Source organism: Girardinichthys multiradiatus, chromosome 20 (assembly GCF_021462225.1).
Source record: "Girardinichthys multiradiatus isolate DD_20200921_A chromosome 20, DD_fGirMul_XY1, whole genome shotgun sequence".
NCBI lineage: Eukaryota > Metazoa > Chordata > Actinopteri > Cyprinodontiformes > Goodeidae > Girardinichthys > Girardinichthys multiradiatus.
In genome coordinates, this window is record NC_061812.1 from 49740995 (window position 1) to 49765668 (window position 24674).

The 24674-nt window shown below is 41.5% G+C and overlaps 1 protein-coding gene across 8 annotated transcripts in view; it reads right to left on the bottom strand.

Annotated features, from left to right (window-relative positions):
• hdac11 (histone deacetylase 11) overlaps window positions 1-24268 on the bottom strand; it is a 48875-nt gene extending 24607 nt beyond the window's left edge. Inside the window, exons 1-6 of one of the 8 annotated variants that reach the window (XM_047347945.1) lie at window positions 23823-24268; window positions 23459-23517; window positions 23206-23354; window positions 13552-13670; window positions 13190-13237; window positions 3586-3628 (exon numbers count right to left, since the gene is read on the bottom strand). In XM_047347945.1, the coding sequence (XP_047203901.1) occupies window positions 3586-3628; window positions 13190-13237; window positions 13552-13670; window positions 23206-23354; window positions 23459-23505 (406 nt within the window). In that variant the 5' untranslated portion in view covers window positions 23506-23517; window positions 23823-24268. Of the gene's footprint in view, window positions 1-3585; window positions 3629-13189; window positions 13307-13551; window positions 13671-23205; window positions 23355-23458; window positions 23522-23822 lie in introns of all 8 variants that reach the window. The other 7 variants (XM_047347943.1, XM_047347941.1, XM_047347942.1 and 4 more) reach the window with 7 other exon arrangements.
• Window positions 24269-24674: the final 406 nt, after the last annotated feature.

Below are 24674 nucleotides of genomic sequence, written 5' to 3' on the forward strand. Positions count from 1 at the left end.
GACAATGAAACTGAAACACCTGTCATTTTAGTGTGGGAGGATTCATGGCTAAATTGGACCAGCCTGGTAGCCAGTCTTCGTTGACTGCACATTGCACCAGTAAGAGCAGAGTGTGAAGGTTCAATAAGCAGGGTATGAGCACAGTTTTGCTCAAAATATTAAAATGCACACAACATTATGGGTGACATACCAGAGTTCAAAAGAGGACAAATTGTTAGTCCTTGTCTTGCTGGCGCATCTGTGACCAAGACAGCAAGTCTTTGTGATGTATCAAGAGCCACGGTATCCAGGGTAATGTCAGCATACCACCAAGAAGGACGAACCACATCCAACAGGATTAACTGTAGACGCAAGAGGAAGCTGTCTGAAAAGGATATTTGGGTGCTAACCCGGATTGTATCCAAAAAGCATAAAACCATGGCTGCCCAAATCACGGCAGAATTAAATGTGCACCTCAACTCTCCTGTTTCCACCAGAACTGTCCGTCGGGAGCTCCACATGGTCAATATACACGGCCGGGCTGCTATAGCCAAACCTTTGGTCACTTATGCCAATGCCAAACGTCAGTTTCAATCATGCAAGGAGCGCAAATCTTGGGCTGTGGACAATATGAAACATGTATTGTTCTATGATGAGTCCACCTTTACTGTTTTCCCCACATTCGGGAGAGTTACGGTGTGGAGAAGCCCCAAAGAAGCGTACCACCCAGACTGTTGCATGCCCAGAGTGAAGCATGGGCGTGGATCAGTGATGGTTTGTGCTACCATATCATGGCATTCCCTTGGCCCAATACTTGTGCTAGATGGGTGCGTCACTGCCAAGGACTACCGAACCATTCTTGAGGACCATGTGCATCCAATGGTTCAAACATTGTATCCTGAAGGCGGTGCCGTGTATCAGGATGACAATGCACCAATACACACAGCAAGACTGGTGAAAGATTGGTTTGATGAACATGAAAGTGAAGTTGAACATCTCCCATGGCCTGCGCAGTCACCAGATCTAAATATTATTGAGCCACTTTGGGGTGTTTTGGAGGAGCGAGTCAGGAAACGTTTTCCTCCACCAGTATCACGTAGTGACCTGGACACTATCCTGCAAGAAGAATGGCTTAAAATCCCTCTGACCACTGTGCAGGACTTGTATATGTCATTCCCAAAACGCATTGATGCTGTATTGGCCGCAAAAGGAGGCCCTACACCATACTAATAAATTATTGTGGTCTAAAACTAGGTTTTTCAGTTTCATTGTCCAACCCCTGTATACATACAGTACAGAAAAAAAGTTTGGACACACCTTCTCATTCAAAGAGTTTTCTTTATTTTCATGACTGTGAATATTGTAGCTTCACACTGAAGGCATCAAAACTATGAATTAACACATGTGGAATTATATACTGAACAAAAAATTGTGAAACAACTGAAAATATGTCTTATATTCTAGGTTCTTCAAAGTAGCAACCTTTTGCTTTGATTACTGCTACGCACACACTTGGCATTCTGTTGATGAGCTTCAAAAGGTAGTCACCTGAAACGGTTTTCACTTCACAGGTGTGCCCTGTCAGGTTTAATAAGTGGGATTTCAAGCCTTATAAATGGGTTTGGATCATCAGTTGTGTTGTGAAGGAGGTGGATACAGTACACAGCTGATAGTCCTACTGAATAGACTGTTAGAATTTGTATTATGGCAAGAAAAAAGCAGCTAAGTAAAGAAAAACGAGTGGCCATCATTACTTTAAGAAATGAAGGTCAATCAGTCTGAACAATTGGGAAAACTTTGAAAGTGTCCCCAAGTGCAGTCGCAAAAACCATCTAGCGCTACAAAGGAACTGGCTCACATGAGGACCGCCCCAGGAAAGGAGGACCAAGAGTCACCTCTGCTGCGGACAATAAGTTCATCCGAGTCACCAGCCTCAGAAATCGCAGGCTAACAGCAGCTCAGATTAGAGAACAGGTCAATGCCACACAGAGTTCTAGCAGCAGACACATCTCTAGAACAACTGTTAAGAGGAGACTGTGTGAATCAGGGCTTCATGGTCAAATAGCTGCTAGGAAACCACTGCTGAGGACAGGCAACAAGCAGAAGAGACTTGTTTGGGCTAAAGAACACAAGGAATGGACATTAGACCAGTGGAAATCTGTGCTTTGGTCTGATGAGTCCAAGTTTGAAATCTTTGGTTCCAACCACCGTGTCTTTGTGCGGCGCAGAAGAGGTGAACGGATGGACTCTACATGCCTGGTTCCCACCGTGAAGCATGGAGGAGGAGGTGTGATGGTGTGGGGGTGCTTTGCTGGTGACACTGTTGGGGATTTATTCAAAATTGAAGGCATACTGAACCAGCATGGCTACCACAGCATCTTGCAGCGGCATGCTATTCCATCCGGTTTGCGTTTAGTTGGACCATCATTTATTTTTCAACAGGACAATGACCCCAAACACACCTCCAGGCTGTGTAAGGGCTACTTGACCAAGAAGGAGAGTGATGGGGTGCTGCGCCAGATGACCTGGCCTCCAGAGTTACCGGACCTGAACCCAATCGAGATGGTTTGGGGTGAGCTGGACCGCAGAGTGAAGGCAAAAGGGCCAACAAGTGCTAAGCATCTCTGGGAACTCCATCAAGACTGTTGGAAAACCATTTCAGGTGACTACCTCTTGAAGCTCATCAACAGAATGCCAAGAGTATGTGGAGCAGTAATCAAAGCAAAAGGTGGCTACTTTGAAGAACCTAGAATATAAGACATATTTTCAATTGTTTCACACTGTTTTGTTCAGTATATAATTCCACATGTGTTAATTCATAGTTTTGATGCCTTCAGTGTGAAACTACAATATTCATAGTCATGAAAATAAAGAAAACTCTTTGAATGAGAAGGTGGGTCCAAACCTTTGGTCTGTACTGTATATATACATACTCTACTCCCAGGTCCAGGTGCCGATACCTCATGGTCACCTTTCCTGCGGGGGTGGAGACAGGCAGACCGCCCCAGCACCTGAACCTGGTCCGGTGCTGGACACCAATCCCCCACCCCGGCCCCTCCCCACAGCACATGGGCACGCCCCCACAGGTGAGCGTCATCCCCGAAAAGCCGACAAAGCAACACCCAATGCATTTCTAAATTAACCTGCTTGCTAATTTTTGTTAGCTATTTAGACACAGTGATGCATTCATTGAAAGGATGTGGCTATGAATTTCTTACTTTTCTTTAGTTTTCTCTCCTTTTTTCTTTTTTTTTCGACCACGTTGCTCAAAGATAGGTAGGTTTCAGGCCCTGCTGGTCATGCCTGTTCAGCAGTCCTTGCCACCGCCAACAAGGTGATCAAACTTGGGTTTTTGATCTGCACTGATTCATTTCACATCATCATTGTATTAGCAACTAGACTAACTTGACTTTGCTGTGTTTCAGAGCTAAATACCCTCAAGTATCCATTATAACATCTGTTCTTTGTTTTTAAATAAAGAAAATCCTGGTAAACTGTATTCAGCCACTGATAACATTTAATAAATTTAAATAGTGTTATAAATTTGAAACCTGACGAAATGAGAGCTGAAAATAAGAAGAATCCATGTCTCTACTGAAAACTCACCTACATTTATAGCCCATCCTCGCTCAACAGCCAGCTTTCCAGCCTGCAGAAGAAAATTCAGTCAGTATACAAATCCATTCATCCATACATTTATTATCTAGACCCACTTCATCATTGCAGGATCATTAGGGGCTGGTGCATATCTCCAGCGTTCACTGACTGGGACTCTGGGTATACCCTGGACAGGTCCATCACACACACACACACACACACACACACACACACACACACACACACACACACACACACACACACACACACACACACAGAGAACAAACAACCATACACACTCATACCTAAGGATAATTTAGAGAGACCAATTAACCTAACAGCCATGTTTTTGCCTTAGAACAAGCTCCATGCAGAAAGACCCCAGGCCAGGATTCAAACCCAGGGTGCTACCAACTGTGTCACCGTGACACCGAACAGCTGGTCACCAGTACCTCACCATTGCAAGGCTTCAAATAAGATGTTCTCTGACGGAAGTGGCCACTGAGCTTAGAGTGTCACAGTGTGTCATCAGCAGGTTGCAACAGAGATGCAGAGGAGATCAAAGTAGCAAAATGATCCTACAGTGAAAAAAAAAACAGCTTCTCAGCTGACAACAGTACTTCAGTGTGGAGGAGTTTGCAGACTATTGCCCTGAGGATATGAATTGTTTCTCCTGTAGGTTTGATTACCAGCCTTAAACACATCATTCCCACACCTACCTGCATCTCCCACCAATAAATCTACAACCCTCTCCTCTCTCCCCTGCCTGCACTGAAGATCAAAGAAGATGTTAATAGGGTCTTCCAGAATCTGAATGGACAGAAAGCTCCGGGTCCTGATGGTGTCTCTTCTCTCTGCCTAAAAACCTGCACTGACCAACTAACCCCCATCTTCACTCATGTCTTTAACAAGTCTCCAGAGCTGTATGATGATCCCTCCTGTTTTAAATGCTCCACCATCATCCTGGTCCCCAAGAAATGCACCACAACAGGATTAAATGACAAGAGGACTGTTGCTCCGACATCTGCGGCCATGAAATCTTTTGCTTACCGGGCAAACGAGTCAGCAGACAATGCAGTCAAATGCAGTCTACACTTCATCCTATGTCACCTTGACCAACTACAGACATATGCAAGTATTTTGTTTGTAGACTTCAGCTCAGCCTTCAACACCATCAACCCAGACATCTTCCATCAGAAACTTATCCAGCTCATAGTGCCGGCCTCTACTTGTCAGTAGATCACCAGATTCCTAACTTATCAGGAGCAGCAGGCGAGGATGGGAAGCATCTTCTCCCGCTCAAGAACCATCAGCACCAGAGCCACCTCCAGGGTGTGTTCTCTCCCCACTCCTTTTCTCCCTCTACACAAATAACTACACCTTAGCAGATCCGTCAGGGAAACTCCTTAAGTTCCAGGACATACAGACAGGAAAATTACCCTAGTCTGGCTCCATACCCACACTGGATCCCTCGCACCAAGATGGGACCAACTCACCCAACATGTAGTCCCTGGGAGGGGGGTGCGCACCCGGGGCTGGCAGCCCTCACCATGCTCCACAAACAAACAAATACACAAGGTCACCACCACTGCAACGACAGCCCCAACCAGCTCAGCTCCATCGTTACCGCCCAGCCAATCCAAATGCAGAAACAATTCATTCCGGTGTAGTAGGACGTTTTTTTGTTTCTGGTGGTAGACTATGCTACCCGGTTGCATAAATGGATAACTGATTTTGACCAGTCTTTTGACTCTTCTAATGTGTATTAAAGGCGTCATTCATATGAGTGACAAGGCGCACAGCAATGCGGTGCTCCCAGTGTGCCCTCCCTTAGTGCATAAAGTTGCTGCCATGTGATCAGGCTGAGTCACCATGTGTTAACTGAATAGGTTAAATAAAGTGTTGACAAAACGTGAGTTTATAATAATATTATAATATTATAATATTTTTAAACCCAGCTATGTTAAGAAAGCATCTTACAGTTTAAACTGAAACTTTAAATTGTTTTGCTACATAAATATACGTAATAAATAAATAAATCACTTTTTAAGCAAGTTATTTTTAGAAACTGGTTTTCCCCTCACTCTTCAACCTGCAACAGTGTTCTAATGAAATGAGCTAAAAATATATATAGATAAATTGCAGGCAGTCAGACAGAACACAGTTTCTTTCCTGTACCTAATGGAGTGCTTTTCTTCTATGTATAAAACATGACAAGTCTATAATAGAGCTCATGGGAATACATTGTGTGAAAATGCCAATATGGCTCTCTGGTGGAAGAGTTATAACACTCATTAGCATGTATGCTCACACCAGGCCATGGCTGTGACACTCCACTTTGTCTAAGGGAAAAGAAGAATATCTTACAATAGCTCTTAAATTTCATCTCCATCACACCCCAGACTCAGAGTATACAGCTCTGGGTGAAACAAAAGCCACATCTGATCTCACTTGCTCTTGCATCTAGTACAAGCAAAACAACAAAATCAACTTAATCTTCTCAAGGGCCAATCTTTTTCTAAGCAGACAGTATGGGAGCCAGCCCTGATTAGTTTCTGGTGATTATGGGGTATCTGATTTATGCATTTTATTTTCTATTGCCATCCAAAGATGAAAAAAGCTGAATAAAATAAGTTGAAATAAATTCAATTCAAAAATACTTTACTAATCCCGAAGGCAAATTAAAGGTTGCTGTAGCTCATATTATGAAGGTTTCGTCAAAGAGCCATTGTAGAATCTGATGGCTATGGGCAAAAATGATCTCCTGTAGCAGTCTGTCTTACAGCAGATCTGAAGTAGCCTCTGACTGAAGACTCTCTGTTGTACAACAGTCTCATGAAGAGGAAGCCCAGGGTTCTCCATAATGTTCCTCATTTTATGAAGCACCCTTCTTTGCACAATGATCTCCAGAGGTTCCAGAGGGTCCCCAGAACAGAGCCCCCCTTCTTTATTAGCTTGCCAAGCTTTTTTAAGTCCCTGGCTCTGATGCTGCTAACCCAGGAGATGATGGTAGAAGAGATCACACTCTTCACAACAGATTTATAGAAGATATGCAGCATCTTGCGGCAAACACTGAAGGACCTAGCTTCCTCAAGAAGTACAGCCTGCTCTGTCCCTTCATATAGATGGCTTCACAGTTGCATCTCCATTCCAGTCTGTTGTCCCGGTGAACCCCGAGGTATTTATACTCCTCCACCACCTCCACCTCTTCTCCCTTGATGGAAATAAGTGTCTGACCTATTCCTGTTTCTCTTTAAATCTACAATCATCTCTTTGTTTTATTCACGTTCAAGATGAGATGATTGTTTCCACACCAAGCCACAAAGCGTTCCACCAGCTTCCTGTACTCAGCTTCTTGTCCTTCTCTGATCCACCCTACGACTGCAGAATCATCTGAGTATTTCCGCAGATAACAGGAGTGTGTCTTGTACTGGAAGTCTGAGGTGTACAGAGTGAAAATGAATGGTGAGAGTACAGTTCCCTGTGGGGCTCCTTCAACTCCAACTCCACAGCAATAAGCAATTCAATTCAAAAATACTTTATTAATCCCAAAGGGAAATTAAATGTTGTTATAGCTCATATTATGTAGGTTTCTTCAAAGAGCCGTTGTAGATGCTGATGGCTGTGGGCAGGAAGGATCTCCTGTAGCGCTCTGAAGGGGGTCCTGATAGTTTATTGTTTGCTTATTCAGGTGGGCCAACAGGAGTCTCTCTAGGACCTCTATGATGTGGGATGTCAGGGCAACAGGTCTTTAGTCATTGAGGACTTATGGGTGAGTTTTTTTTTGGTACCGGAACTGGACAAGAGGTCTTCAACAACACTGGAACCTTCATCTGGGCCAGGCTAAGGTTAGAGGTGCTGCAGAATCCCACAGAGTTGCTCTGCACAGACTTTCAGGACTCTAGGGCTGACACAATCTGGACCTGCAACCTTGTTCCGGTTCAGTCTTTCCAGTTGTCTCTTCACCTGACTTCTTGAGACACACAGATGGAAAGGGGAGGCAGAGGGAGCATCAGCATCTTCTGATATGGTTGAAGGCAAACATGTAGAAGCAGAAGGGTCCATGGCTGAGGTGGAAAAAAAGACATTTGAGGGGTTACAGGACAGCTGTGGGTCAAAGGAGGGTGGGATGTCTGTTTGGCTATCAATTCAATTCAAAAATACTTTATTAATCCCAAAGGGAAATTAAATGTTGTTATAGCTCATATTATGAAGGTTTCTTCAAAGAGCCGTTGTAGATGCTGATGGCTGTGGGCAGGAAGGATCTCCTGTAGCGCTCCGTCTTACAACAGATCTGAAGAAGCCTCTGACTGAAGACACTCTGTTGTTGTAGGACAGTCTCATGAAGAGGATGCTCAGGGTTCTCCATAATGTTCTTCATTTTATGAAGAATCCGTCTTTCCACAATGATCTCCAGAGGTTCCAGAGGAGTCCCCAGAACAGAGCCAGCCTTCTTTATCAGCTTGTTGAGCTTTTTTAAGTCCCTGGCTCTGATGCTGCTTCCCCAGCAGATGATGGTAGAAGAGATCACACTCTCCACAACAGACTTATAGAAGATATGCAGCATCTTGCTGCAAACACTGAAGGACCTAAGCTTCCTCAAGAAGTACAGTCTGCTCTGTCCCTTCTTGTAGATGGCTTCACAGTTGCATCTCCACTCTAGTCTATTGTCCAGGTGAACACCGAGGTATTTATACTCCTCCACCACCTCCACTTCTTCTTCCACGATAGAAATAGTTTTTGACTTATTCCTGTTTCTCTTAAAATCTACAATCATCTCCTTTGTTTTAGTCACGTTCAAAATGAGATGATTGTTTCCACACCATGCCACAAAGCGGTCCACCACCTTCCTGTACTCAGCTTCTTGTCCATCTCTGATCCACCCCACGACTGCAGAATCATCCGAGTATTTCTGCAGATGACAGGAGTCTGTCTTGTACTGGAAGTCTGAGGTGTACAGAGTGAAAAGGAATGGTGAGAGTACAGTTCCCTGTGGTGCTCCTGTGCTGCTGACTACCTGGTTAGACTCATAACCCTTCAGTCTCACAAACTGTGGTCTGTTTGTCAGGTAGTCTTTGATCCAGGAGATTGTTGAGGCCTCCACCTGAGTCTTCTGGAGTTTCTGACAAAGCAAATCAGGTTGGATTGTATTAAATGCACTGGAGAAATCAAAGAACATGATCCTCACAGTGCTACTGGCTTTGTCCAGATGACAGTGGGTTTGTTGAAGCAGGTGTATGATGGCATCTTCAACTCCAACTCCACAGCAATAAGCAAACTGAAGGGGGTCCTGATGGTTCATTGTTTGCTTACTCAGGTGGGCCAACAGGAGTCTCTCTAGGACCTTCATGATGTGAGATGTCAGGGCAACAGGTCTATGAGCAGGAGAGAAAGATGCTGAGCTTGTTTCTGAACTGAACATTTTGAAGAATGTGTTCAGTTCATTGGCTCTGTCCAGAGATCCATCGGTCTGATCATCCTTCTGCTTGAAGCCTGTGATCTCCTTCATCCCTGACCACAGATCTCTGATATTATTTTGCTGTAGCTTGCTCTCCAGCTTCTTCTTGTACACCTCGTTGCTGGCTCATATCTTGACTTTAAGTTGCTTCTGTATACTCCTCAAAAAAAATTGTTAACCAGGTCCATCAGGTTGCTGGTGATTACTGGGTTTGTTATTGGGGAAGCATCTCACCGTTCACAAAAGTTTATACACACTCAGTCATGGCATTGATGTCTTCTCCATGTGGCTGGCCAAGTGCATCCATGTCTGTAGCCTCAAAGCAACCTCACAGGGCTTCTTCAGCTTCCTGTGACCATCTTCTCACAGTTTTTCTATTACAGGTCACCTCTGAACAAGGGCTTATATTTCAAGCAGAGAAAAACAACATTGTGATTTGATTTGCCTAGAGGAGGTCTTGTTTTAGAGATGTATGAGTCTTTGACATTTGCATAAAACAAATGTAACATTTTCTCTGGTAGAGCAGCAGACACACAGCTAAAATGTTGGAGGTGTAGCAGAGAGTGAAGCATGGTTAAAATCAACAGACATGCAGTGTCGGCAAAAGCTAAAGGTGGAACGTATATGTTGGGATTATGAATCTGAGAATATTATTTAATATTTTTATATTTTATCAAATACTATTTCGGTCTGTTAAGGGTTGTCCTGTGAATACCAGCCCAGTAAGGCGATGGTATTAGGACAAAATAGAAAGGTGTGAGACGAGCTCTGACATTATTGAACAGCATAAACTCTGCACATATATGGAATGAATTTACACAATTTCTTAAAATACAAGAATTTATTAACAAAAATAAGTCAACTCAAAGTCAAACATATTTCAATCAACAAACTTTACTATGCTAAAACAATCCAACTAAACTACCAGGCAGAATTAAAGAATAAGGAAGACTAATGGACTATGTACAATATAAACAAGTTTATTAAAGATGCTTGAAACCATGACCAAAAGAGTGATGCAACATTACCATGCAATGTTTACGTTTGAGAACCAAGGATTATCTTGAAGAATCTGGAATTGAAGTTAAGTTAGTCTTGGAACTAACTTAGGCAATAATTAGCATACCTGTAGACAACCGTTCACAATGCAAGATCAGATAAAACATTATTTTAATAAAATAATGTTTTAAATAATGATCTGCTGAATAAAACCAACCTTCTGGATGACCATTTCTCAACGGTGTCTAATTAGCTGCCTTTATTTATTGAAATAATATTTAAAGAAATATTATTAAGGGAATGGTAAAACATTTAAGGACATATTTTGGAAAAGAGCCAAATCTTTCTGGAGAAATAGGCTTAATGGTGTTTACTTAGTTATCAAATTTAGTAAAATGATGTTAGGGACACATTATTTACTGGATTGAAAACTAAACCTTTCTGGGTAAATATTATTTGGCAGCAGGCACTGTCCTTACCTGTTAGCAGTTGAAGCTAACAAAGAAGCTGCTAACTTAGCACCAGAATCAAACACATACATTTAAAATACAAGGGTTAATAAAAGGGTTAAAATGCATAAGCGCTTCTGTTTAAAATCACCATTTAATAAAGTGTGTCTTAACTTTGAAAACATACAAAGAACACAACCTGAGCACGTGTGCTGCAGATAGTCTGCTAGCACCAAGAAAGCTGAGTTCAACACAAACAAAACCAAACTTCATAAAATGAAAAACGTTTAGATCATTTCAATCTAAATCACTTCTATGTTATTCTGCCCAAACACTTAAACTCATGAACTGTGGTGAGGAACGTTGTCCAAGGCGGCGAAGTTTGAAGAAACGTCCACAGTCTTTAAACGGTTAGCTACAGGTAACCTCCTTAGCTGTGGGGAGTGGTAGCTGTTCTGTCGGCTGGTCTGTGAACAAACGGTTAGCTTCTAGCTAACGTCCGCGGCTGTGGATGAAGGACGTCCCGTTCTGTCCGCCAACCACACTGCACCTTACCGTAACCACGGTGATGGGATCTCTTCTGTCTTCCTTCCAGACTGGGAGACCGCTCCGCTCGGCTTCATAGAGACCGCGTCTCTGTAGCGAACTTCTTTGGGACAGTTTGCTTCTGCAGGCCTCAGAGAGAAAGTAAGCAATTCTTACACCTTAATTTCCCCAATCATGAATGAAAATACCGTATACACAGACAGTATTTCATTTGTACTTAACCTTGCATATGATCGTATGACATCCTTGGATCCAGTTGAAGAGTTTATGTCTGTTTGCCAGCAAAGAGACATCAGTGCGCTTGTCTCCCCTATCCGGTCCCTCTTGAAGGCCGTGTGGAAGAGGTTGGCTTGTTTGAGAGGGGGTGCTCTTATTCAGACAGTGGCATCATGGGAAATCTGATGCTACCCCCCTTCCTCAGTTGCTGGAAGTCAGTTAAATGCAATTAATTTTGAAAGTTCAGGAAAGTCTATACCGGAGTTTAATGTTGAAATCCATGGTTGGGTCCCAACATATACTGTTGCCAAAATTACACTGGTGAACTCTCTGGGTAAATAATATGGATGATAACGTACAGCTAACTGTTCAATATCTTGACTGCAGAAATGTCACATGACAGTAACATGTCCTGGATTACACCATCTGCTGTTCACAAGTACTGCTAGTCCACCTCCATTACATTTGCCGCTCCTCTTTAAATCTTTGTCTGCTCATATGGTCAGAAAGCCTAACAGAGAGACGCTTGAGTCAGGGATATGATCCTGCACCCATGTCTCAGTGAAACACATAATACTGCATCCTGATACTCTGGCTGGGTCCTTTGTAGGGCTTGGAGATCATCCAATTTGTTTCCCAACGATCTCACATTGCTCATCATGATCAATGGAAGAGATGGTTTGAACTTCCTCCTTCTCTCTCTTCTCTGCTCCTGCTCTGCATCCACAGCGCCTCCTTTTCAACTCATCAAGGATTTGGGGTTGTAGTTGAAGTATTATTTGAGCTTTTGAGATATTATTTAGCTGCTCCCGGCTGTAACAACAACCCCGTTGCCATGGTGACAAATCATAACAAATGTCCAAAAGAAAAACGTTATCAGCAAAAATCCTTCCAGCTGCACAGCATCCCACACTGGAGAGGATAATCATTCAAAAAATATAAATTTTATCCACCACAAGAGGAGTTTGTGCTGCTAAAAAGAAATAATCAGAATAAAAAAAGTAACAGAGCCACTCCAACCTGCTGCCACCTTGAGCGGGGCAAATAAAATTGTTTTTAACATTACTGCAGGAAACCTCATAAGCAGTGCTTTCAATCTGTATTTCAAGATCTAGTTTACTTTCACATATTGGGAAGCTGAATTACGCCAACAAATGGAGCAGTTCCCCCACTGAGTGCACTAACTGCACAGAAGACTTTCATAATACATATAATCACCACACCCATGTTTGGTGTTAATTTTGTAAAGTTCATATTTGCACATTTAAGCTCATTAGCATACTGTAGCACACACTGCTGCAGTATTTCATTAATTTCCTACAGTGACTCCAGTTCCAGTGTTCAGCTGTTAATAAAAGATGTTCAGGAAGTAATGGTAACTAATCCTTTTAAGCACAATGTAGCACTCCTCGCTGACAGCCTCACCATATATGCATTCTGCACATAAAGAGAAGAACCCACCCCTATTCATACTGGGAGGTTCATGTGCTTCGCTCTTGTCAGGTACACAATAGTTCGCTGAGAGTCTAATAGTGCTGTATATGTTGTCTTTCAGGGGCAGTCACATTCTAAATAACTTGTATACCCATTTAAATCGACCATTCCATATTTTTTTAATTTGAATTTAATTTGAATGAAATATGCATAGATTTTAATGTTTTGTTTTAACCATTTTTAACGACACTTGTACAATTGTCACAGTATGTCTCTTTATTTGATCAACATTAGACTAGTGCTGCAGCTAATGTTTTCTTGTAATCCAGTACTCTATAGATTATTCTAAAGAGGCCCCATAAGAGGCCCAAAGCCGGGACATGCATTGTATTAGGGATCATCACTGTTAATCAATTTGATCAAATCTTCCCAAAAAACAAGTGCAAAAGGGAGAAAGAAAATGGAAAAAAAACTTGAGTATTACAGCTGAACAAGGCTGCTAGAGACCTACCATTATTGTTCCTCCTGTTTGGGTCCGTAAAGGTCTCAGCACCTTCCGCTGAACCAATGGGTTGGGCAAAAAGAGCAGAGGTGGGATTTCAGTGATTGTTGCCACAACAAACGACCACTACATCAGAAAAAGGAGAATGCTGAAAAGCATGTAACAGCATGAAGATGACAACTTTTCATAATATATGCATAATAGTTGGGTTTTTAGTATGCGAAAGAACACAACTGTGTGCCAATAGGCTCAGGCTTTAGTTCAGGCTGTTACTTTATAAGTTATTAAGATACAGCTGACACTGATTTGAGAAAGAAGTAAAAAAAACAGTCAGGTGAAACAAATGCCATGCTGACAGAGAAAGAATGTACCTTTAATCTATTGATGTAGCTTTTAGTGTGAACCACCAGCAGATCCTCTTCTGTGGCTTCGCGGGCTTCCACAATGTTCCCATCTGTGATGAATTGCTCCTCTGCAACATAGCCAGACACTAATAAGACTAATACATGAAAGATGCTCTGTAAACACTAGTACAAACATTTGTACAGTTACCTGTAGCAATATGAGAACATAAATATACAGGTCCTTCTCAAAATATTAGCATATTGTGATAAAGTTCATTATTTTCCATAATGTCATGATAAACATTTAAGATTCATATATTTTACATTCATTGCACACTAACTGAAATATTTCAGGTCTTTTATTGTCTTAATACGGATGATTTTGGCATACAGCTCATGAAAACCCAAAATTCCTATCTCACAAAATTAGCATATTTCATCCGACCAATAAAAGAAAAGTGTTTTTAATACAAAAAACGTCAACCTTCAAATAATCATGTACAGTTATGCACTCAATACTTGGTCGGGAATCCTTTGGCAGAAATGACTGCTTCAATGCGGCGTGGCATGGAGGCAATCAGCCTGTGGCACTGCTGAGGTCTTATGGAGGCCCAGGATGCTTCGATAGCGGCCTTTAGCTCATCCAGAGTGTTGGGTCTTGAGTCTCTCAACGTTCTCTTCACAATATCCCACAGATTCTCTATGGGGTTCAGGTCAGGAGAGTTGGCAGGCCAATTGAGCACAGTGATACCATGGTCAGTAAACCATTTACCAGTGGTTTTGGCACTGTGAGCAGGTGCCAGGTCGTGCTGAAAAATGAAATCTTCATCTCCATAAAGCTTTTCAGCAGATGGAAGCATGAAGTGCTCCAAAATCTCCTGATAGCTAGCTGCATTGACCCTGCCCTTGATAAAACACAGTGGACCAACACCAGCAGCTGACACAGCACCCCAGACCATCACTGACTGTGGGTACTTGACACTGGACTTCTGGCATTTTGGCATTTCCTTCTCCCCAGTCTTCCTCCAGACTCTGGCACCTTGATTTCCGAATGACATGCAGAATTTGCTTTCATTCAAAAAAAGTACTTTGGACCACTGAGCAACTGTCCAGTGCTGCTTCTCTGTAGCCAAGGTCAGGCGCTTCTGCCGCTGTTTCTGGTTCAAAAGTGGCTTGACCTGGGGAATGCGGCACCTGTAGCCCATTTCCTGCACACGCCTGTGCACGGTGGCTCTGGATGTTTCTACTCCAGACTCAGTCCACTGCTTCCGCAGGTCCTCCAAGGTCTGGAATCGGCCCTTCTCCACAACCTTCCTCAGGGTCCGGTCACCTCTTCTCGTTGTGCAGCGTTTTCTGCCACACTTTTTCCTTCCCACAGACTTCCCACTGAGGTGCCTTGATACAGCACTCTGGGAACAGCCTATTCGTTCAGAAATTTCTTTCTGTGTCTTACCCTCTTGCTTGAGGGTGTCAATAGTGGCCTTCTGGACAGCAGTCAGGTCGGCAGTCTTACCCATGATTGGGGTTTTGAGTGATGAACCAGGCTGGGAGTTTTAAAGGCCTCAGGAATCTTTTGCAGGTGTTTAGAGTTAACTCGTTGATTCAGATGATTAGGTTCATAGCTCGTTTAGAGACCCTTTTAATGATATGCTAATTTTGTGAGATAGGAATTTTGGGTTTTCATGAGCTGTATGCCAAAATCATCCGTATTAAGACAATAAAAGACCTGAAATATTTCAGTTAGTGTGCAATGAATCTAAAATATATGAATGTTAAAATTTCATCATTACATTATGGAAAATAATGAACTTTATCACAATATGCTAATATTTTGAGAAGGACCTGTATAGTTATTACCAATAAAACAATAAGCAAAAAAACTATAAAGTATATAGACCATCTGAGTCTCCTCCTCCCTAATGCTCTGTGTGTCAGATGTTTAGTCACTCCTGAGGAATGAGCCGGGACCTCAGGCTGGCTATGTGATGGTACGCAGAAAGCATAGTCCTAGATCCCAGTCCACAGGACACCACCAACCCGTCCACGTTTGTAACAGATTTTTCCCACTCATGACACACTGACTGAGAAGCCGACTCTGGTAATTGGCAGCTCCATAGTCAGAAACGTGGCACTAGAGACACCAGCGACCATAGTCAAATGTCTGCCAGGGGCCAGAACGGGCGACATCAAATCCTACCTGAAACTGCTGGCTAAGGATAAGCATAAATACAGTAAGATTGTTATTCACACTGGCTGTAATGACACTTGGTTACGCCAATCGGAGGTCACCTAAGTTAGTGTTGCTTCGGTGTGTAAATTTGACATAACAATGTCGTACTAATTTTCTCTGGTCCCCTCCCCGATCTGAACAGTGACGACATGTTTAGCCGCATGCTGTCATTCAACCGCTGGCTGTGTAGGTGGTGTTCAGAAAACGATGTGGGCTACACTGATAATTGGCGAACATTTTAGAGGAAACCTAGTCTGACCCAGTGGGACGGTATCCATCTCACTTTGGACGGAACTGCTTTTCTTTCTAGGAATCTGGTCGGATTTATTATTTATTTATTAGCTCTCCAAAACTCTGAGAGGACAGGGTCCAGACCAGGAAGCAGGGTCATAATTTAACAATCCTTTTTGCAGCTTACCCACCCATTACTATTATTTTAGTACTATAATTAATTATAATTGCTCAAAATTATAATTCCTGTTTCTCTGATGAACATTCAATAGAGTACAGAACAACAGCATACAGATGTTGCAAATGCACCTTTTTTATTAGATATGTGTATATTGTAAATTGTAAATTTGTATATTCTGTAATGCAAAAACAGAACAAAAGAGCAAAGTGTACCGGAGGCAAATTCCTTGTTTGTATGTACGAACTTGGCAATAAAGCTGATTCTGATTCTGAAAATACCGGACGAAGGACGAGTAGCAACCATCTTTCAGTCCGATTTATTGATTACTCCCAGGCTAACTAATAGCTGCAATACTTTTTAATTTTCAACCTTTAGTTTTCCTCATCCAAATTCCATCCATCCATTTTCTACACCTGCTTCTTCCATACAGGGTCGGGTGGAAGCTGGTACCGATCTCCACAGGTCTATTGGTGAGAGGCAGGGTATACCATTGAAAGGTCGCCAGTCTCATCCAAACTGCAAAGCACTAAAACCACTTCCGTTTATCATCCACCAGGCCCTTATTTGTTAATTTTAGATAAGTTATCAGACTTAACTAATGTTAAATACTGACAAGGTCATTATAGTGAGAGATTTTAAAATTCATGTTGACACTGAAAGTGATAGCCTAAATATAGCCTTTAATGCTATCTTAGACTCAATTGGATTTACTCAGTATTATTTAACTGAGTACTGAGTACAGACAATACTGTAACAACGTTTAAAAAACCTGTTCCATTTTTTATTTCCTCATCACAGAAAAACACAGTGGAGGGCAATAATTTTGTTTCTGCCCCTTTACAAATTGATTCTCTTGTTCATAGTGTTACTTCATCATTGTGTGGTGCATTAGACAGTGCAGCCCCCTTGAAAAAGAAGGCAATTATTCATAAGAGGCTGACTCCTTGGTTCAATTCAGAGCTGCGTACTTTAAAGCACATTAGCAACTGAAGAGAAAATGCCGCTTTACCTATATTAGCTTAATCTAAACTTTGAACGTATATGTTACACCCAATCCCAACCAAATTATCTAAAGAAGGGTTCCCTTTGATTATCAGACCTATTCTTGATTTGATTAATCTATCCTTAGTAAATGGCCTACACTTGTATTACACTCTATCAGGTCCCCAGAGACCCCAAAGCACTTTACACTACAATCAGTCATTCACCCATACACACACCTACAGCGGTGAGCTACATTATAGCCACAGCTGCTAAGGGGCAAACTGACAGAAGTGAGGCTACCATACAATCGGAGCCACCTGGCCGTCTGACCACCATCAGCAGGCAAGGAGGGTGAAGTGTCTTGCCCAAGGACACAACAACTGAGAGAGACAGAGCGGTGGTTCAAACCGGGCAACCCACCAGTTACAGGATGAATCCCATACCCTGAGCCACAGTCGGATATGTACCCCAGGCTCTTAAGGTAGCTGTAATTAACCCTGTACTTAAGAAACATTCTCTTGATCAATACGATTAATTACAGACCTATATCCAATCTTCCATTCTTATCTAAAGTTCTTGAGAAAATAGTTGCTAATCAAATGTGTGAGCATTTACACAGCAATGATCTGTTTGAAGAGTTTCAGTTAGGTTTCAGACCTCATCATAGCACTGAAACAGCTCTGCTGAAAGTCACTAATGATATTCTTATGGCCTCAGATAATGGACTTGTGTCTGTTCTGGTTCTGTTAGATCTCAGTGCTGCATTTGATACAGTCGATCACAGTATTCTCATCCATTCAAGATGGCACCACGGATGGTTGACTCGGTACTTCGCTTGCTTGTATTTTGGTTTTTTATTGCTGTATCTTACTTCGATACCACAGCCATTTTTACAGGAGGGCAACTCCTAAGCATCAATAAATCCTCTTTGGGCAGTTTTTCTTTGGTCTTGATTGAACCAGAGTTTTTCCAGATCGTAGCTAAAACTGCAGCAGCTCTGTTAGGCGTTTTTATTCAACCCTTTTCTTGGAGTCACCTATATGAAATCCAGTTCAGCCAACTGCACTTCAGAAGTCACCTAGTGTATTTTAATTCTAAGTATAAGGAGGAAAGACAAAGAGGACGGTTCTCTGGTTAGCTTTTTAACCTACATGCAAAAATCAATGTGTGATGGAAAACCAGGGGTGGAATGTAACGAATTACATTTACTTATTGTGAATAAGTACAACTAATCCGTACTTTGCACTTTAAGTGGCATACAAAAACTGAGCTATAGCTTTTACTTCAGTATGTTTTAAGTATATTACTCTGTCACATTTGACATCCCATCCATCACTAAGTAAAAATACAAACTAAAGAAAAAACACTGGAAGCAAGGGCAGTGATCCATGACTGGGTTAGTAACCAGGTGCCAACATGGAGGCACATCAATTAGATGCTGCTGGTGCTAGAAAAACCCATAAATGACCATGTAAACATGCTAAATAATATTTTTGCAATAAATATGAATAATATCAGTTTTATCTGGTACTTACTCTGATTATTATTTAAATTGGCTAAAGCTGAAACAGAGGATCAGATGAGGAGGTGAGGTATTTAAAACCATTAGATATGAAGGATAGTAGAACTATTGAACAAAGGATGGGATGAAGATCTGAATTGCCAGGTTCTGGGGAAGAGAAATACCACAGAGAAGCTCCACTGGTGTAGTGAAGGATGCAGAAGATTTGGTGTGACAGAGGGATGCTGTGAAAGATGATCACCTGCAGAGAACCCTAAAAACATAAGCTGGCAGAAGAAAACTGGAAATGTACAGTACTGTGCAAAAGTTTTAGGCAGGTGCAGAGAAATGCTGTAAACAAAGAATGATTTCAGAAATATAAATGATGATTGTTTATTTTTATCAACTTACAAAATGCTAAGTGAACGAACCCAAACATACAGCCAAAGTCATTAAGAACTATCTTTAGCGTAGAGAAGAACAAGACTTACTGGAAGTGATGGTATGGCCTCACAGAGCCCTGATCTCTACATCATCCAGTGTTTCTGGGATGACATGAAGAGACAGAAGGATGTGAGAAAGTCTACATCTACAGAAGATCTGTGGTTAGTTCTCCAAGATGTTTGGAACAACCTACTAGCCGAGTTCCTTCACACCAAACTTTGATTTAGATTTCTCTTTTGTTCATTCACTGCATTTTGTTGATTGATGAAAATAAATGATTGACATTTCCAATGTTGCTCAGTAGGAACAGTAGTTGTCTTGCAATCAGAAGGTTGTGGGTTCGATTCCAGCTTCTTCCTGTCGTATGTTAATGTGCCCCTGGGCAAGGCACTTAACCTCAAGTTGCCTACCGATCTGCGTATTGGTGTATGAATGTGTTAGTGAGTGTGATTGGGTGAATGCGGCTCTAGTGTAAAGTGCTTTGAGCGGTCTGTATGACAGGAGAGGCGCTATATAAGTTCAGTCCATTTACCATTTTTGAAAGCATTCTTTGTTTACAGCATTTTTCACACCTGCCTAAAACTTTTGCACAGTCCTGTATGTCATATTAAAAACACCATTATTTGAATGTAAAAGGGATTTTATAATTAAAGACACAGCAATGATAAAGCAATAAGGTAGTTATTTGTATTAAATGTAGCTCTTAGTGGTACTTTGCTCGTCAAGGTTATCCACAGCAGACAGCATTCAGCACTCTTTTAGTTTGAAAAATGTGTGTATTCCACTGCTGAGTAAAGGATCATTAAAACATCAATAATTAAGATTCTTTTTTCTGAAAAGTATCTAATGTATTTTTATGTTGAGATGTTTTTTCCATGTTGAGCAGTGTAGCTCCCTGCTTCTCCAAACAAGGAACATCATCAGTACTGATCTCTGCTGCCAACATACTGAAAAGCTTTAAATACATCACATAAACATATGAGCCTTTTTGATAACAAAATGACATTTGAGTATTGCATATAGATACATGTTAATATTTTATTTATCGGATTTCTCCCACTTGGTAGATTTGTAAGAATTTTGCATTATGGTTGATTAAAGGCAAATACTGCGTGCTATTAGAAGACTTTTCTCTAGAAATGACATAACAGAGGAAACATCAGTCAAAAACTAAAGCCCTTCAGTGATTTAGTGGCAACACAGAAGCAAGTTTAGAACCAGCAGAAACTCCAAACAAAGATAAGAAATGTATCGGCAGAGAGTACAAACACACGTGTGCAACAAGCAAAGGTTGATTAGCTCATAGTTACTGTAACTTTGTGCGAGAGGGTCTTCATCCTATTGCTGTGGTTGTTTGTGTCGTGGAATTTTCTTATCAAAGTAGGAGAGAAATTTTACTCATTAAAAGATCAAAACCGGGCTTTGTCTTTATAAGTTTTATTCAAAGGCATTCAGCGTTTGAATGACTCTATCACTGAGGTTAGTCAGTGAAGCAGAGACCCGATCAACATTTACACACAGTATTTATACCAGAACATGACAGTTTTATCTCAACTTCAAAGACTCTGTGTTTTATGGCCCTAGACACTCCTCGGGTCAGAGGTGACAAAGTTATCTAGGAACAAACCATCGGCTCTTCCTGAGACATCACCCTAAAGCATGGGTTTTAACCATTAAATCTCTGATAATGGTTTGACAGACCAACTCCTCTAGCGTAACAAAACACAGAGGTCAGAGGGGAGAGAGGTAAGGGAAGTTCAGAGCATTAAAAAGAATTTTCCACAACATTTGCAACACTGAATCATCAATGCAAGGTCAATTCCAGACCCACACTCCAGTCTGAAATGAAGGAAGCTGCCAATTTAACGTTGCATCTTAATAATGTCAGCTATGTTGCCAGTACTGAAGATTGTTGGACGGCACACCAGAAAAGCTTCATAGGGGTCACAGCTCATTAGAGTGACGAGGAAATTTTGGAGATGAGATCTGTCCTAATTATATACTAACAATGATAACATTCATTGTTAGTATATAATTAGGAGCAAAGTGTTAAAAACCACACCAGACAGTGGCTCGAGCATTTAGTGTGGTGAGAGAAAAGCCAGAACGGGAAGGCAGAGTCAGAGTCAGACAAAGATTCTTGTGAACAGCCCAAAGCAGGCTAGTTGGACACATGTAGCATTCTGGACCAAGAGAGGGGTCTTGAATACCAGCTGCCAACGCATAAAGATGTGCATTCCACCTGTTAAATCTAGCTGCCACAACAGATGCAGTCATGGCAGAGGAGAAGCAAGACATATTCAAACAACTTTCACTTGCAATCTGGAACAGGTCAGGATGGTCATACATGGCAGCTGAAACTGTGGAAAATAAACGCAAGCACTGGCTGATCTGACCCAATCAAACTCGGAGGAATTCAACATACATGGCTGGGGAGAGGAACCATACAGTACAAGAGAAGAGTGAGGAAGCTTTTGGAAATGTCTGTGAGGAATTCAAAGTCAATTTCTACTTTTTAAGGTAATATTCTAACAAGGCATACAGCAAATATCTCTCTTTAAAATGTGCATTTCTTTAACAATATGATGAAAAGAAGTATTTATAAGTATTCATTGTTTTTATTTGCATTTCTATGAGGATTTTACATTATGAAATGTTGAAGGTGTCATAAATATCCATGGCATATGTTTTTTCCTTTAAGGGATGTTTTTCTTCAGCTACTCCAACAGGAAAGCTGGTCAGAGTTGATGGGAAGATGGATGGATCTAAATCTAATGGAAGAAAACACGTTAGAGGATTGGCATGGAAAATCACCTTCCAGTAGAATAACCACCCTAAACATTCAGCCAGTTCTCCAAGGTGATGGTTTACATCTCTAGCAGGACTTTAAAACTGATGTTCACAGCTGTTCCCCATCCAATCTGACAGTTTTGCAAAAAAGAATGACCAAGACATTTTAGTCTATAGATGGGCTGGTAGAGTCATGCCCCAAAAGACCAGCAGCTGAAACTGCAGCCAGAGGTGCTTTGACAAAGTATTGACTCAGTGGGGTAAATACATACCACACCTTTCAGATTTGTATTAGCAAAAAGAAAAAAAACAAACATCAAAATCAGAATTATGTCCCACGTTGTGTTGTGCTATCACATAAAAAAACTATGAAAAAGTAAGAGCATTGAAAATGGGTCAGGTACTAATATTTTCAAGTTTTAAATCATTTTACACTGGGTTTATTGTGTATATGAGCATTAATTCAGCAAGTTAGCATTAGGCAGCATTCGCATACCCTCACACGTCTTCTAGTTTGTATCCTTCCTTTTGAACTGGCATGGCTTCCCTCTCTCTCCTGTGCTTATCCACAGTGCTTCGGGCCTTGCTGCCCAGAACCTTCTCTGGCTCTCTTCTTTCGCTCTGAGTCTGACAACAGCCATAAACAGAGCAGCAGCCTAGGCTGTTGCTGTGTTTTTTTGTGTCTCCATCACATCACTTTGGACCGTGGGGCCACCTTGCTATTAACGATTCCTCCCCCAGTTAGATGGTAATCAATTGTAAAGGAAAATGAATCAAATCGTGTTAAACCAATCCGACCCAAATAGATTAGGTAATAATGGAAATGGGGCATAAGGGGTGGCTCAGTAAGAAGCATTTCAAGGAGAGTGGACCCAGAGGGACCTAGCCAGTCTCCGGACCTAAACCCGATAGAAACTCTTCAGGTTGAGCTGAAACTCTATGTTGTCCAGCCACAGCCCTGAAACGTAAATGATCTGGAGAAGATCTGTACGGAGGAGTGGGCCAAAATCTGCTGCAAACCTGGTCAAGAACTGCAGAAAACCTCAGACCTCTGGAATTATAAACAGTCTTCTGTAATGAATATTAAGTTATATTTTTCTACTGTATCAAATACTTATTGCATGCAATGAAATGCAATTTAATTAGTTTAATATCATACACTGTGATTTTCTGGAATTAATTTTTGATTCAGTCTCTCACAGTTGAAGTGTAACTACGATGAAAATTACAGATCTCTCCATTATTTGTAAGTGGGTAAAATTGCAAATCGCAGCTCAGGGGGATGTCCCACAACAAACAACCTCTTCCGAACTCTCCTACCTTTCAGGAGGTGGATGACTTTCCCCCACTTTCCTGAGTCAAATGGGTGGAGCTTTTCCAGGCCCATGAATGTGATGTTGTAATCAGGGTGGTACACGATGGGCAGACATGTTGGAGGGATGCTGGCATACAAATCAGTGTGGTGAAATCTAAAAGACAAATATCAAATGTGATAAGTACAGCACCAGGATATGTAAGATTAAAGTACTTATTTCAGATCATAAGCATTAATGAAAATGATTCAGCTTCTTACCTCTTTTTACTTTCATTATCTGCTTTAACAGACATGTTTTCCAGCATAGCTAAAATGATCTGACAGAAAACAAAGACACGAAAAAGTTACCAGCTGACAGTTATGTAACCTTATAAATACTAACCATAAATCTCAAATGACACGTTGGAACAGCGTACATCTCCCGTGCGCATGCGCAGTCGAAGTGTGCCGTTTGAAAAGACGCAACAGACAGGTTCACATACAGCTATGCAGTGAATGGTGCAGGCTCACTGAGCTGTGGATTCCAGCTTTGGGTGTGTGGTTGAAAAGACATAGCGTAGTCATACCGGCTTTATTAAAAACGCTTGCAATCTTATTTACAGCAGCAGCCGAAGTGACTCACCTGCTTCTCCTACGACGTCATAGAGACGCTGAAATTAAACCGCAGAGCAGTCACAGGAACCATCTGAGGCTGTTTCACAGCACCACGACAGACCCAATAACGTCTTTAAACCAATGTTTGTGCCGTCTCACTCCCGAGACACTCTTACGTAAAACACGTACGCAAAATGTGCGCTGGTCCTTTTACAGGCACGTAAGATACGCTGCTTACTTACACAGATATTTAAAGTAGAAGGAGTATGTTTGGAAGAAATTGAATTTACGTTTCTTCTAAGGGGGCCGTATCTTGTCAAATCCTTCCTTTAAAAGAGTTGTGCAAAACTCCAGCTCATCTTTAGATGTATTTAGAACAGGACAACCAGCGGTAACTGTGAGAGCCCCACAAGGAGAGTTACGACACGCTTTGATGTAGCCGAGAGGCGGTCACGTGAGACTTTTTCTTCAAATTCTTCTTCTTCTACTACTTCTGTTTCTTCTTCGCCTTCTTCTTCTGGTATTTATTGACGGTTGGCAAAAACTTGAAATGTGGATTACCGCCACCAACTGGTATGGAGTGTGGTTCGTGATGGATAAATATCTATATTACATAAAATAAAATAAAATTATACAGGTCCTTCTCAAAATAATAGCATATTGTGATAAAGTTCATTATTTTCCATAATGTAATGATGAAAATTTAACATTCATATATTTTAGATTCATTGCACACTAACTGAAATATTTCAGGTCTTTTATTGTCTTAATACGGATGATTTTGGCATACAGCTCATGAAAACCTAACAAAATTAGCATATCATTAAAAGGGTCTCTAAACGAGCTATGAACCTAATCATCTGAATCAACGAGTTAACTC